Below are 16,938 nucleotides of genomic sequence, written 5' to 3' on the forward strand. Positions count from 1 at the left end.
TGATCAAATAAATAGATGCAGAATAAAAACTGACAAAATTCAACACCTATTCATGATATTAAAAAATTGGGAGAAAATTTTTGTAATCTACTCATCTGACAAAGGGCTAATATTCAGAACCTACAAAGAACTCAAACAAATTTGAAAGAAAAAATCAAACAACCCCATCAAAAAGTGGGCAAAGGATATGAACAGACATTTCTCAAAAGAAGACATTCACACAGCCAACAGACACATGAAAAAATGCTCATCATCACTGGCCATCAGAGAAATGCAAATCAAAACCACAATGAGATACCATCTCACCCCAGTTAGAATGGCAATCATTAAAAAGTCAGGAAACAACAGGTGCTGGAGAGGATGTGGAGAAATAGGAACACTTTTACACTGTTGGTGGGATTGTAAACTAGTTCAACCATTACAGAAAACAGTATGGTGATTCCTCAAGGATCTAGAACTAGAAGTACCATATGACCCAGCCATCCCATTACTGGGTATATACCCAAAGGATTATAAATCATACTGCTATAAAGACACATGCACACGTATGTTTATTGTGGCACTATTCACAATAGCAAAGACTTGGAATCAACCCAAATGTCCATCAGTGACAGACTGGATTAAGAAAATGTGGCACATATACCCCATGGAATACTATGCAGCCATAAAAAAGGATGAGTTTGTGTCCTTTGTAGGGACATGGATGCAGCTGGAAACCATCATTCTCAGCAAACTGTCGCAAGAACAGAAAACCAAACACTGCATGTTCTCACTCATAGGTGGGAACTGAACAATGAGATCACTTGGACTTGGGAAGGGGAACATCACACACCGGGGCCTATCATGGGGAGGGGGGAGGGGGGAGGGGGGAGGGATTGCATTGGAAGTTATACCTGATGTAAATGACGAGTTGATGGGTGCTGACAAGTTGATGGGTGCAGCACACCAACATGGCACAAGTATACATATGTAACAAACCTACACGTTATGCACATATACCCTAGAACTTAAAGTATAATAATAATAATTTTTTAAAAAACTCTCAGTAAACTAAGAATAGAAAGGATTTTATGCAGAGGTAAAAGATCCACAAGAGCCAACACAACATTGAAGAAGAAGAAGGAGAAAGTTGGAAGACTGACATTGCCTGATATGGATTTACTACAAAGATTTCCTAGATTTCAAAAGAATATCTATCAAAACCTACAAGTAACATCGTATTCAATGGTGAGAAACTTGAATCTTTCTCATGAAGATTAGGTATGAGACAAGGAAGTCACCTCTCACCACTGCTTTTTAACATCATACTGAAAATCCTGTCCAACGCATGCAATAAGATAATACAAAGAAATAAAATGTATACAGATTGAGAAGGAAGAAATAAAATTGTCTTTACTCACAAAAGACATAATTATCTATGCAAAAAATCTGAAAGAATAAGAAAAAAACTCCTAGAACTAAGTGACTAAACGCTAATATACAAAGTCAATTACTTTTCTATATATCAGCAATGTTCAAGTGGAATGGCAATTAAAAACACAATTTTATTTACATTAACACCGAAAAACGAAACATGTACAAATCTAACAAAATACGTACAAATCTAACAAAATATGTACATGATATATTTGAAGAAAATAAAACTCTGGTGAAAGAAACCAAAGAATTAAATAAACAAAGAGAAATTCCATGCTTATGGATAGGAAGACTCAATATTGTCAAGATATTAGTTCTTCTCAACTTGATCCATAGATTTAATACAATCGCAAACAAATTCCCAGAAAGCTAATTTGTGAATATTGACAAGCTAATTCCAAAGTTTTTATGGAGAGGTAAAAGACCCGGAAGAGCCAACACAATATTGAAGAAGAAGAATAAAGTTGGAAGGCTGACACTTCCTGGTATGGATTCACTATAAAGCTACAGTAATCAGAAAAGAATGGTATTCTTTTGAATGAAAGAATAGACAAATAGATCAATAGACCAGAACTGAGAGTCCAAAAACTGACCCACATGCATATAGTCAACTGATCTTTGACAAAGGAGTAAAGGGAATACAATGGAGAAAAGGCAGTGTTTTCAACAAGTGGTGCTGGAAGAACTGGACACCCACATGCCAAAAAAACAAAAAAACAAAAAAAATGAATCCATGCAAAGAGCTGACATTCTTTACAATAATTAACTCTAAATGAATCATAGTCCTAAATGTGAAACAAAACAAAAATACAAAACTTCTGGAAGATAACATAACAGAAATTTTAGATGACCTTGAGTTTGGCAATGACTTTTTAGGTACAACATGAAAGCCAGAGGAATGATCCATGAAAGACATAATTAACAAGCTGAATATAATAAAATTAAAATGTTCTGTTCTGTGAAATAAGCTGTCAAGAGAATGACAAGACAAGACACAGACAGGAAGGAAAAGGGGACATCCTATAAAATGGACAAATTCCTTAAAACACACAAAACAAAGCTTTCTTTAGTAGAAATAGATAACAGGAATAATTATATATATATATTAAATAATTAAATTCATTGTTAAAAATTTTTCAACAAAGAAAACATCAGTCTCAGATTATTTCACTGGTAAATTCTATTGAACATTTAAGGAAGAAACAATACCAATTTTACACAAATGCTTCCATCAATGGAAGAGGGAACATCTTCCAACTCATTGCATAAGGTCAGCATTACTCTGCTACAAATATAAGAGAAAACATCAGAAAAGAAAAAAGAAAAACAGTAAAGCACTATCCCACATGAACGCAGACATAAAAATTCTTAGCAAAACATTCAAATTAAAATAAGGAATATTAAAAATTATAGTACATCATGCCCAAGCAGGGCTTAGTCTTGGAATACAAAGCTGCCTTATTATTCAAAAATTATAATGCATCTCACAGCCTCATGAGTCTGAAAAAGTAAAATCACGTAATCCTCTCAAATAATGCAGAAAAAAAGTATTCATCAAATTCAACATCCATTCATGGTTAAAAAGAAAAATCAGCAAAGCAGGAAAAGAGACCTTCTTCAAACTGCTAGATGTTATCGACAAAAACTTACAACTAAAATTTTAATCGTGAAAGATTAAACCATGTAATCATTTCATTCTGAGATAGGGTATAAGGAAATCATTTCTTTTCACATAACTCCTATTAACACTGTAATAAAGGCCCTTGTCACTTTTATAAGGCTACAGAAATAAGTAAAGGATATTCAAATTGGAAAGGAAGAAATAATGTTTTCTGTCTTCATAAATGATATAATTATCTATGTAGAAATCCAATTATTCTATAAAACTAACTCATGAGTTTAGCAGGATCACTAGATATGGATCAATATACAAAAATCACTTATACCTGTAATTACTAGCAATAAATAATTGAAAATTGGAATTTTCAAGCAGCGCTATTTACAATAGGACATAAAAACTTGATAGAATTAAGCATAAATCCAGCAAACTATGTGCTAGGTCTGTCTTCTGAAAACTATGAAACACTGCTGAAAAAAATCAGAGAAAGTCTTTAAAATGAAGAATTATTCACCACGCTCATGTTTAATATTTTTAAAATATCAATTATCTTCCAAACTGATCTATAGATAAAAATGCAAGACCAATCAACATTGCAGTAGGAAGTTCTGTATGAATTAACAAACTGATTCTAAAATTTTTATGCCAAAGCAAAGGATGTTGAATAACTTAAACAATTTTGAAAAAGAATAACAAAGTTGGGCAATTTACACAACCTGATTTTGAAATCTACTATAAATTAAATAATTAAGACAATGTTGTATAGAAAAAAGAATTTACACATTAACCAAAGGAAAAGAAAGGTCCAGAAATAGATCCAAACATACATAATTAAATGATTTTTGGAAAAGGTGAAAAGAAAATTTAATAGGGAAAAGATTGACTTTTCAACAAATGGTAATGGACAATTAGACATCTATATGCCAGAAAGGGACCTGAATTCAGAGTTGGAACTATATGCAAAAATTAACTCAAATTGGATCATGGACTTAAATATAATGGACTAGGGACTTAAGTGATGATTAAAATCTTCGTGGTCTGGGTTAGGCAAAGACTTCTTAGGACACAAAGAGTACGATTTATAAATGAAACAAATAGATAAATTTGACTTCTTAAAATTAAAACTGCTTTTTAAAAGAAACTGTTAAGAGAATGAAAAGACAAGCTATAGACTAGAAGATATTTGCAAAACATGCATTCCATGTAAGATGTCTGTCTATACTATGTAACAAACGCTGAGAACTCAATAATAAGAAAATAAACATCTCAATCAAAACTGTTCAGGATCTGAAAAGACCGCCCACCAAAAAGTCATTCAGATGACTGCAATACATAGGAAAATATGTTCAATATCATTAGTCCTTTTAAAAATTTCAAATTAAAACCACAATGAGATGTTACTATCAATCTATTAGAATGTCTAATTTCAAAAAATTGTATTAAATTTCATTCCTAACAAGAGTGTACAAGGGTCTTTTATCTCTACGCCCTCCCCAACATGTTGCCTGTAGTATAATTTGAAGTTGGGTAGCCTGATTCCCCCAGCTTTGTTCTTTTTGCTTAGGATTGCCTTGGCTATTCAGTCTCTTTTTTGGCTCCATGTGAATTTTAAAATAGTGTTTTCTAGGTTCATGAGGAATGTCATTGGTAGTTTGATAGGAATAGCATTGAATCCGTAAATTGCTTTAGGCAGCATAGCCATTTTAATGATATTGGTCCTTCCTGTCCATGAGCATGTGATGTTTTTCCATTTGTTTGTGTCTTCGCTGATTTCTTTGAGCATGGTTTTGTAATTCTAATTGTGGATACCTTTCACCTCCCTGATTAGCTATATTCCTAGGTATTTTATTCTTTTTGTGGCACTTTGATTTGGCTCTCAGTTTGGCTGTTGTTGGTGTGTAGGAATGCTAGTGATTTTTGTACATTGATTTTGTATCCTGCAACTTTGCTAAAGTGGTTTGTCAGCTGGAGGAGCTTTGGGACCAAGACTGTGTGGTTTCCTGGATATAGAACCAGGTTGTTTGCAGAGATAGTTTGACATCTATGCAGCCATAAAAAAGAATGTCTTTTTTATGGAACGTGGATGGAGCTGGAGGCTATTATCCTTAGCAAACTAAGACAGGAACAGAAAACCATATACTGCACGTTCTCACTTATAAGTGGGAGCTAAATGATAAGAACCTATGAACACAAAGAAGGAAATAACAGACACTGGGGTCTACTTGAGAGGAGAGGATGGGAGGAGGAAGAGGAGCAGAAAAGATAACTATTGGGTACTAGGGCTTAATACCTGGGTGATGAAATAATATGTACAACAAACGCCTGTGACATGTGTTTACCTATGTAACAAACTTTCACATGTACCACCAAACCTAAAATAGACGTTTTTTAAAAAAATATTTAAAAAGTTGAACTCATAGAAGTAGAGAGTATGATGATGGTTACTAGAGGTTGTGGTGGGGGTGGGGTACAGAGGGAAACAAGGAGATATTGGTGAAAGGGTAAAAAGTTTTCATTGGACAGAAGGAATACATTTTGAGATCTATTGCACAGCATGATTACTATAATTAATAATGATGTATTACATATTTTAAAATTGCTAAGAGCATAAATTTTAAGCGTTATCATCACAAAAAATAAGCCTATGAGGGGATGGATATGTTAATTACCTTGATTTAATTACTTCACAATATATGCATATATCAAAACATCACATTGTGTCTCATAAATATATACAAGTGTTATTTGTCAGTTAGAAATAAAATAATACAATAATAATTATCATTAGTAAATGTTGACAATGATGTGGAATAACTGATATATGATAGTATGGATGCAAATGCAAATGCAAAGGGTACAATCACATTTAAAAGTAGTGCAGCACTTTCTTATGAACATAGACATGCTCTTGGCATATAGCCTAGCCATACAACTCCTACAGGGGATTTTATTTTACCCAATTGAAATAAACACTTGTGTTTACCTAAAAATCTGTACTTGAATGTTTACAATAGTTTTGGCCCAATTATAAAATGTAGAAACAATGCAAATGTACTTCAAAATAGCAAATTGACATATTATGCATGCATATAATGGAATATTAGTTAGCAATTAAAAAGAATGATCTACTATAACATGTAACATCACGAGTGCAACTCAATGCATTATGCAAAGATAAAAGTCAGAGTAAAAAAGCTACATGCTATATGTATTATTTCATGCATATAAAGACAGAAATCTAATTAGTAATCACCAGTGGGTGATGTCCAAGACAATAAATTGAGCACAAAAGGAACACAAAGGTATGTTTGGGGAAATGAAACTCATATATCCTGATTGTGGTGGTGTTTATGTAATTACATGAATTTTTCAAAACATAGAACTGAGAATAAAAAGGGTGAATTTCACAGTATATAAATCATATTTTAATAAAGAATACAATATTAAAAAGTATTCCTTATTATTTATTAATACTAGCATAGCATTTAGGCTCAAAAAAATCAAATGCAAATTACAGAGTTTGTAGTGTTGGTTCAACATCAGTTTATACCATAAAGACTTGAAGCTTTTTGATTGAACATTCTTGGTACTGGTTATTTACTTTAAAAGTTGAAAATCTAAAGCCATCTAAACACATTTATAATACTTAAAAGTCCAGGTTATAAGAAACAGATAACATTGTGAGTTGCTTGAAGACAAAAAGCATTTGTAATTTATAAGAAGTACAGTTCTAAATGGATATCCTAAGGATATTTCTGAAATGATTATATTAATAAAAATCTTTGTGTATTCTTCAGTAGGCTAATTGCTGAAACAAGCAATTCCAAAATAACCATCCGTTAGCACAATAAAACTTTCTTTCTCATTTACACAAAATTTTTACGTAGGTGACACTGGTGAAGTGGTTCTTTTGGGTAACTCTCATCCTATCAGTGACTCAGGACCCACACCTTGTCCACCAGGGACTCTTCTACTGCCCGGGCCCACCCTGTTCTAGAGTCCCAAGATTGAGATGATTTCAGAGCAAGACAATAAGCACCAGAGGCCGGCGCTCAGGAGGTTTCAACCAGCCAGGTCTGGAGGTGGCATATTTTCTGTGTATTCATGCTCTAGTGGTTAGAACTTGGTCCCATGGCCATAACTGCCTTCAGAAATAGGCTCATATTTAGTTTAATTCTGTACAAGGAGAAGAAAAAAATAAGTCCAGTTAGCAAGTAGCCAGTCCCTGCCACAGAATTAGACACTGATCAGATCAGGTCACATTTGAAGTCACGGGTTTATTTCAGACCTCTACAACAAGCCCCTTAGAGGAAAGCCCTGGATAGTAAGAACCCTAGGATCCAGGCTAATGAATACACATTTGGAAACATTTAGCCTGATACTTTAATTCTCTGCATAACCTTAGCTTTGGAAAAATTATACCCTTGCATACACCTATGATTTCTCACTATTAAGATTTGACTGATACTCATTCTGCCACTTATAAAATTCTTCCCTCCTAAATCTCCTTATATGAAGTTATATAACCAGTTCTTCTATACACATCTATGCTTTCTTGATCACTAGAGCAGAAGGTATCCATTCCCTTCTTAAAAGTTTTTGGCTGTATCTTTATTCATGTCATAACTCAGAAGACAAGGACCCAGAGGCAGACACTATGCATACACACCCAGCCTGCCAGCCCAGCCATGCAGGCCCCAGACCAGTCCATCTCTCAGGAAAGTCTGTGGAACCCAACCTACTTCCCTCCACAGGGAAGGATAAGGCCTGGGGAGTGTCTATTCCGTCTTGACACCACACACTTCACACTTCTTAACTCCCTGTCTGCAGGAGCCCAACCAGGGTCATCTTATGAGGACTCAGCAGGAGCACATGGTCTTAAGCCTCAACAGACCAGACCACAGAATCTGATCCAGATTGGAGACCCAGTTTCCTTCTAACTTGGTTTGCTTTTGATCCAAGAAACAAGTAGTGCAAAGAATAGGTTGAAATATAGGCAGGGGACAGGTTGTATTTCATAGAAGCTCATCATAAGTCAATAATCCTTGAAGCCCACACAGAGTGAGTCATTCATGTCAGTATCTTCAACATTACACCATACTCAGCATAACTTTTCTAAATAGTGAGCTAGGTCATCAAGGCCTAATGTCTGGGTAATCAGACTTGAAATTTTTGCTATAATGATAATGATGCAATTTCCCCTTTTATCTGCACCTGTGCTTCAAAACTCAGTGATCTCCATGTTTTTCCATCTGGGATTTACCATGAGCTGACCTGGCTATGCTCACCCAGCCTGCTGAGCTCAGCCCGGCAGCCTAAGACCACCGTCACACCCTTAGTTCAGATTCCTCTAGTGTCTAAATGGTATTAATGGAGCAGCCCACTAGATTGACTCCTTGCTTCCAATCTTTTATTCCTCTATCTCATTTGCCAGTGATATTTCAGAAATGTAAAATGTACCAAGCCATTCTTCTGCTTTAAAATCATTACTGACTTCTGGCGGGTGCGGTGGCTCACACCTGTAATCCCAGCACTTTGGGAGGCTGAGGCGGGTAGATCATGAAGTCAGGAGATCAAGACCATCCTGGGTAACATGGTGAAACCCCATCTCTACTAAAAATACAAAAAATTCGCCGGGTGTGGTGGTGGGCGCCTGTAGTCCCAGCTACTCGAAAGGCTGAGGCAGGAGAATGGTGTGAACCCGGGAGGTGGAGCTTGCAGTGAGCGGAGATCACACCACGGCAATCTAGCCTGGGTGACAGAGTGAAACTCTGTCAAAAAAAACCAAAAAAATCATTACTGACTTCCCATTGCTATTAGGATATAGTTGAAAGATAATGTGGCATTCAGTGCCCACCATGAACCAATGCATACCCACTTCATCCTCACTACTTCCTCACTCTTCTCTGCCCTACAAGTGCAGCATCCAGATATTTCTGGATACTCAAGTCTCGCCCTCTGCACTTTGGCTCAGGTTTTTCCTTTGCTCCAATTCCTTATCATCTGGATAACTTGCTCTAACTTTCCTGGTCTCAACCTAAATCTTTTCTGTTGTTTTGTTTTAACAGGAAGATTTCTGTGACACCCCTGATGGGCTTACCCTATCTGTAATATTTACAACATTACTTTATAATTGCTTCATTGTCCATCATCCCTGCTATGCAACCCAGAATTGTATCATATTCACCACAAAATCTCCAGAACTATTCATTGTGACTGACACGTACTAGACACTCCATTGATAATGCTTAAGTTAACACCAATAGAAGTTTTAGTTTGCTGCCATTGACATCTTTGGGGATGCTTGCCTACCTTGCAAAATTTAAGACAGAATAGTAATTAAGGTAAAACTGATATTTCAAAAGGGCTTTGGATTATATGAACCTTCATAAATACCTGAGGTTCTGTGACAACATGGTTACCAGTGGAAGAACAGAAAATTAACTTACTGAAAGAAGAAACAGGACTTAGATTACTTCAAGGAAGTGAGATGATCAGCTACTATCATATTTTTTCTCCTCTTTCCCCTTCTTTACCTTATATATTTGTTTCTTCTTCTTTTGTATTATTTAGAAATTTTAGCAGCAGTGAGGCCCACTCTTGAGCTCAGATGACTAGGTTTAGAAAGTTGACCAGTGCTCTGTTGTATGTGTGAGAAGGAATAAGAAATATCCTTAATATGGAAACTTGAAGGTAACATTTGCACAGGTGAGGCATCTATCCTGACTCCCCAAAATTCATGTTAAAATTGTCTTCTTTTCACTGGTATTAGCTAAAGAGTGTCATTTCTTAGATTAACTATGTCTTTGATGTTTTATAAATTATCTCATAATTTATTGCTTATTTTATTTCTAAACATTCAAAAATGGAGTTTGTGAATTTTCTTGAGATTGGACAATTTTAATATGTTAAACGATACCTCTTACGTGTAAAATTCCTCTCAAACTGAGTACTGTGAAGTAGTGCCTGAAACTTATATTTTCCTTGGCTAATAATAGTCTTCATTACAAACAACCATTTTTTAACCCTATCAGGGCAAAACAAGAACTTTAGTTGATATTCCTTCACTGAATTACCTCCAGCACTCAGAGAAAAACATTTTGTTCACATTTAGAAGGTCCTGCACAAAATCATTTTAATAAGCCTTGACAACAACATCCTTCTCGGAATGTTGACTCATAATTACTGTATGTGGCTACATAAACAACCAATTATTTTAAGTGAGTCTTCAAATGTGAAAATGCATTTTGTTTTAAATGCAAACACTACAACCTTTTACAAAATGTCAATAAATAAGAACCACTGTTCCAAGGTAAGATGTATGAATAGGTCTATGATTATAAATAATATGACAAACCAAAACACTAAGTAGTACTATTTTTCAGTTTTTATCAGAACATAAGAGTGGAGATTGAGAAATTGTGGAAGGTTCTGTTACAGCAGTAGCTAACTCCACTAATCATACTGCTGGGATATAAAATTATCCCCACATCCCACACTGCATCCAACTCAACCACTCAGCCTCCTACATAACATCCCCAGTACATGTTACATCATCTCCTTCCTGGTTGCCAGAGCAACATAGTTTATCCTTGCCATATCTGAGTTGGGTGGAGAACAATGAGGCAAAGCTTTTTCTCAAAGTGATGTTCATGAGTCAAGTTGCCAGCTTTGATGTTATCCCAGAGAATTTCTCTAATAGTTTATGCCAGGCCCCCTTCACCTCTTTATTCCTTAGACTATAAATCATAGGGTTCAGCAGAGGCATAACAATGGCATAGAAGACAGAAATCAGCTTTTCTTGAAGGACTGAGGGACCAGAGTGGGGCTGGATGTAAGTGAAAATGGTTGTGCCATAGCACAGGGAAACCAGTGTGAGGTGAGAGGCACACATGTGAAAGGCTTTCTTTCTTCCTTCTCTGGACTGGATCTTTAGGATGGTGGAGATGATCTGGATGTAGGACAAAAGAACCAGGCAGAAGGGTGTCATCAGAAGAACAATGCTAGACACCATGGTGGCGGCCTCATTGGAGGAGGTGTCCACACAAGCCAGCCTGACCACAGCTAGGAGTTCACAGGATATATGATCAATAAACTTGTTAGTGCACATGGGCAGCTGAAAAGTGATAGCAGTCTGCACAAGAGAGTTGATGGAGCCACTGACCCAGGATGTGATGGCCAACCTAGCACACAGCGCTCCATGCATAATGGCTGAGTATCGCAGGGGGTCACACACAGCCACATAGCGGTCATAGGCCATCACTGCCAGGAGAACAAACTCAATCCCACCCAAGGCCAGGGAGAAAAATAACTGGGCTGCACAGCTCTGCAATGGGATGGCTTTATGTTCTGCAAGAAAATGTGTCAGCAGCTGAGGGACTATACTTGTGGCATAGGAGACATCAACAAGTGAGAGGTTGGTGAGAAAGAAATACATGGGAGTGTGGAGTCGGCTGTCCAGTCTGATCAGAAGAACAATGAGGCAGTTCCCCAGCACTGTCATGAGGTATGTGACCAAGAACAGGGAAAAGAGGGAGACCTGAGTGCACCAGTCACTGAATAAGCCAAGAAGAATAAATTCTCTCACCCATGTCTGGTTATCTATTTCCATTTAAAAATGTGAGGAATATTAATCTGCAGAAAGAGTCAGAAAAAAATAGAAGCTGTTGAATCAAAGAATCACAAGAATAATTTCTGAGGAATGCCTACTGTATACAACATTCCAGCCTTGGCCAAATATTTTAGATAATTCACGAGGCCAAGATAACAAGCTTGTTTCCAACACACAATGTATTTACTTTGCATTAGAGAGACAGTAGGGCTTTCATAAGGACATGGTGTGGACTCACATAAGCCAGTTAAAGCCTGTACATAATGCAGTGCAATTTTTGCAAGCTTTACCTCTTTACTCACTTACCTCAGTATCCAGGGCAGGGAGTTTGTTTTCTGGTGATGTCAGCAAAAAGGAAGAATAGAAAGTCCCAGACTCTACTCTTCTCTACAGAACATTCAACTAGCAACTATCCCCATACCAGAGTATCTTTTTTTTTTTTTTTTTTTTTTTGAGGCGGAGTCTCGCTCTGTCGCCCGGACTGGAGTGCAGTGGCCGGATCTCAGCTCACTGCAAGCTCCGCCTCCTGGGTTTACGCCATTCTCCTGCCTCAGCCTCCCGAGTAGCTGGGACTACAGGCGCCCGCCACCTCGCCCGGCTAGTTTTTGTATTTTTAGTAGAGACGGGGTTTCACCGTGTTAGCCAGGATGGTCTCGATCTCCTGACCTCGTGATCCGCCCGTCTCGGCCTCCCAAAGTGCTGGGATTACAGGCTTGAGCCACCGCGCCCGGCCCAGAGTATCTTTTTTAAAACTCCACTACTTGGACACTAACGTGAGACAACCACAAGGTACATGGAATGAAAATGGAATTAGAAGGCTAAGAAGCATAGTTTCACTTCAACCCTGCCACCTTGCCCCCTGCCAAAGTCAACACAACACCAAAGAGGGTTTTCCTGGGCCCATGGTTTTTACAAGAGGAAAAGAAAACTAGAGGCAGTCATTCAGCATCTCTAGTATTCCAAGATGCTTCTCAGAAATCCCACTCTGGGCTTACCTCATGGAGAATACTGGAGGTAACAGCATAGCTAGACTACCTGGTGTCAAGTAGAAACAAAGAAAGGAGGCAGAGGTCATAGTGACCAGCACACAGATCATGGCATACCTTTGTATTCTTGCTAGCTGTGGTGCCCAATCAGAGACACTAGTCAACTTCATAGTTCATTTACAAAGCTAAGCTGGTCATCTTCAGAAGCATGGTAGGAAGTGTAACCTAGCTTGAGGCCTTAGATAGCTAGTCCCCATGTCCTGTCTCAGAGCCTACACCAGTGACCTCTGCCAAGACAAGGAGATACACATCTCCACCCATTTCAGAAAGACACATGAGGTAGACCTGCTTGACCCAGGAAGTAAATCCACGGCTCTACTCAGCTAAAAAGCCCCATCAAGGACATCTACGTGCCTTTCAGAGAAGCATGAGGACTACACCTGCTTGACCTGGGAAGTCAAACTCAATTCAGCCAAAAGTCCATCTTACAGGGACGCAATCCTACAGGGAAGCTCCACCTTAACAGGGAAGCAACCCTCAACTGTGCTTTTCTAAGGAGTGTAGCCTCTGGCCCCATCATTCTAAGCAGCAACTTCTACTAACTTTGGAGTTCAGCCTACAGCCCTGCCCAACTTCAAATCCCAGAAAGCACAATTTTCCAGCCAGGGAATAAATTCTGTGACTAGTCTGACCAGAAGCTATTTAAGCACCCTGTCAGTAGCTCTGTGTGATAACAGAGCCCAGCCAGTGGTCTTGCCAGACAGCAGGATCCAGTCAATAGCCCCAGCCAATATCAGAGCAAAGGCAGCATCCCAGACAGGTAGAAAATCCACAGTTAGCTTTGCCTGCCCAGAGTCATTACCAGCTGGCCCTTGAAGAATTACAGGCTACACTAAATAGTATAGGTCTAGCCCTGCCAAAGAACACCTGTAAAGATAACAATGCAAAGACACAAGGATTATAAAGCACTGGGGAGTTATGACACCTCCAAAAGAAACTAATAAAGTGCTAATAATGGACCCTAAAGAAATGGAGATCTATGGAGTGACAAAGAATTCAGAATAATCATTTTAAGTTAAAAAAAAGTACCAATAGAAATTAAATAAAATTTGGAAGAAATACACAAACAAGATGAGAAGTTTTACAAATAAGTAGAAACAATAAAAGAGAACCAAATAGAAATCCTAGAGATGAAGAATAAAAAGACTGGACTGAAAAATTCAATTAAAAGTTTCAATGGCAGACTCAAGCAGAAGAAATATCAGTGAGCTGAAAGAGAACATTTGAAATTATCCAGTCAGAGGGGCAAACAGACAAAAGAACAAAGAAAGCCTATAGGAATTACAGGAGATCAATCCTTTATATAACAGGAGTTGCAGAAGAGGAGTAGGAGAAAAAGGAGCAAAAACCATATGTAAAGAAATAATGGCTGAAAATTTCCATAATCTGGAGACAGAAACCAACATCCAGGTACAAGAAGTTCAGAGATCTCCAACCAAATTCAACCCAAAAAGGAGTTCTGCAAAACACATAATAATCAAACTATCAAAATTCAAAGCCAAAAAAAAAAAAAAAAAACCATTCTAAGAGGAGCAAGAGATAAGAAACACATCACATACAAATGAGTTTCAATACAACTCTTAGCAGATTTCTCAGCAGAAATCCTGCCGGCCAGGAAAGGTTGGGATGATATAGTCAAAGTGCTGAAAGCAAAAAACTTGCCAATCAAAGATACTTTACCCAGAAAAATCTGCATTTCAGAAATGGAAAAGAAATAAAAACTTTCCCAGACAAACAAAGGCTAAGGGAGCTCATCACCACTAGGCCTGCCTTATAGGAATAATTAAAGAAAGTTATTTAATCTGAAACAAAATGTTGCTGATTAATAACATATAACTTACAAAAATAGAAAATTCAGTAATATAAGTAAAACAAAGCCATACTCAGAATACTCTAGGACTGTAATGATGGTGTATAAAGCAATTATATCCCTAGTACAAGTATTAAAAGACAAAATTACTAATAACAACTACAGCTAAAATAAATTATCAAAATATGCACATTAAAAGTAATGCTAAATTCTGGGCTGGGCGCAGTGGCTCACACCTGTAATCCCAACACTTTGGGAGACTGAGGCAGGCAGATCTTTTGAGGTCAGGAGTTTGAGACTAGCCTGGCCAACATGGGGAAACCCTGTCTCGACTAAAAATACAAAAATTAGCTGGGCGTGGTGGTAGACGCCTGTAAACCCAGCTACTTGGAAGGCTGGCACAGGAGGAGAATTGCTTGAACCCAGGAGGCAGAAGTTGCAATGAACTGAGATCATATCATTGCACTCTATCCTGGATGACAAGAGTGAAACATGGTATCAAAAAAAAAAAAAAGTAATGGTAAATTTCAATATCAAAAATGTAAAATGTGGCTGGGGGACTAAAAGTGTAAAGTTATTGGATGCAATCAAAGTTAAGTTGTTATCAGCTTGAAATATAAAATATTTTATGTAAGCCTCTTGGTAACTACAAAGCAAAAATATTTAGTCAAAGCACAAAACAAAAATAGAATTGATTCAAAACATACCACTAAAACCACAAAGGAAGACAGCAAGAGAGCAAGGAAGGAAAAAAAAAAAAAAAAAAAAACAGAAAACAATTAACAAATGGTAGTATGGTAGTAGTAAGTCATACCTATCAATAATTACTTCAAATGAAACTGGACTAAATTCTCCAATAAAAAAGACATAGAATAGCTGAACAGATTAAAAAGAAGAAGAAGAAGACTCAATTATATGCTGCCTACAAGAGACTCTGCTTACTTTTAAGGATACACATGTACTGAAAGGGAAAAGATGAGAAAAGATAATCCACACAGATAGAAAACAAAATACAGCAAGGGTAGCTATACATATATCAGAGAAATAGATTTTAAGTCAAAGCTATAAAAACAAAGAAGGCCAGGTGCAGTGACTCACGCATGTAATCCCAGCACTTTGGGAGGCCAAGGCAGGTGGATCACCTGAGGTCAGGAGTTCAAGACCAGCCTGGGCAACATGGTGAAACCCCATCTCTACTAAAAATACAAAAATTAGCTGGGTGCAGTGGCATGTGCCTGTAATCCCAGCTACTCGGGAGACTGAGACAGGAGAATCACTTAAGCCTGGGAGGCAGAGATTGCAGTGAGCCCAGATTGCACCATTGCACTCCAGCCTGGGTGACAGAGCGAGACCCCAATCCAGAAAAAAAAAAAAAAAAGACAAAGAAAAACAGTATATAATGATAAAAGGATCAACTCATCAAGAGGATATAAATATTGTAAATATATATGCACCCAACATTGGAGCACCTAAATAAATAAAACAAATATTAAAGGATCTGAAGTGAGAGATAGATGGTAACACAATAACAGTAGGGGACTTCAATACATGATGTTCAACAATGGATGAATCATTTAGACAGAAAATTAATGAGGAAACATTAGACACGAAAAACACTTTAGACCAAACAGAGCTAACAAACATATACAGAGCATTCCATCCAACAGCAGCAGAATACACCTTCTTTTCAAATGCACACTGAACATCCCTCCATATAGTATCTAGGTGAGGAAGGATGGTAGGTAAAATGATAAACAATGAAGACAAACATGGTTCAAATCTCAAGGACTACCCTGCATATATCTACTACATCAAAGATGATGAAATGTATAAATAAATTACCAAAAAAGATTCAGAAGAGACAGATGCATAGTAACAATGGAAAGACAGGGTATAAGAGAATCTGGATGTGAATCTTGTTTTTTATGACTTACCAGGTGTGTGATTTGGATTATAAACTTAATTCTTTATGTTCAAAATGGGATAATATTACATAACTCACTAGGATATATAAGCTCAAATATAGATAACTCATGGAGAAACCTCTTCATAAACTGAACCTCAGAGTCAAACAAGCCACATCCCTTTCTGCTTCTTGAGACCTGGAACAAGCTACTTAGCCCTTATGCACTTCGTATTTCTTTATCTGTAAAATATGGATAAATGTGGTTAATTGAAAGGTATGTTGGTTAAAGGTATGTATGTTAGGTAGTAATACTGTAGTAGTACAGGTATTAGTGGCAATATGACCTCTACCCTGGGGGATACAAAGTAACAGACGAGCTTTCCCCTTACATCCCCTCAAGCTCAGACTTTTTGAAAAAGGAAGAAAAACTGTTAATATATTTAAAGTCTTGGAGGTAACTTATACTATTTGAAGTTCCTGGGAACTTTGGGTCTTACTGAGGATTTAGGCTCTTTCAATCTCTGGTAAAAG

The 16,938-nt window shown here is 37.3% G+C and overlaps 1 protein-coding gene across 1 annotated transcript; it reads right to left on the minus strand.

Moving 5' to 3' along the window:
- Positions 1–10,606: 10,606 nt before the first annotated feature.
- Positions 10,607–11,706, minus strand: LOC117073110 (olfactory receptor 2F2). The gene has a single exon (XM_033193647.1). The coding sequence runs from the start codon at positions 11,643–11,645 to the stop codon at positions 10,692–10,694; it is 954 nt and encodes a 317-aa protein (XP_033049538.1). The 5' UTR covers positions 11,646–11,706; the 3' UTR covers positions 10,607–10,691.
- Positions 11,707–16,938: the final 5,232 nt, after the last annotated feature.

The sequence above is a fragment of the Trachypithecus francoisi genome, unplaced genomic scaffold, assembly GCF_009764315.1.
Source record: "Trachypithecus francoisi isolate TF-2019V2 unplaced genomic scaffold, Tfra_2.0 Lachesis_group4, whole genome shotgun sequence".
Lineage (NCBI taxonomy): Eukaryota > Metazoa > Chordata > Mammalia > Primates > Cercopithecidae > Trachypithecus > Trachypithecus francoisi.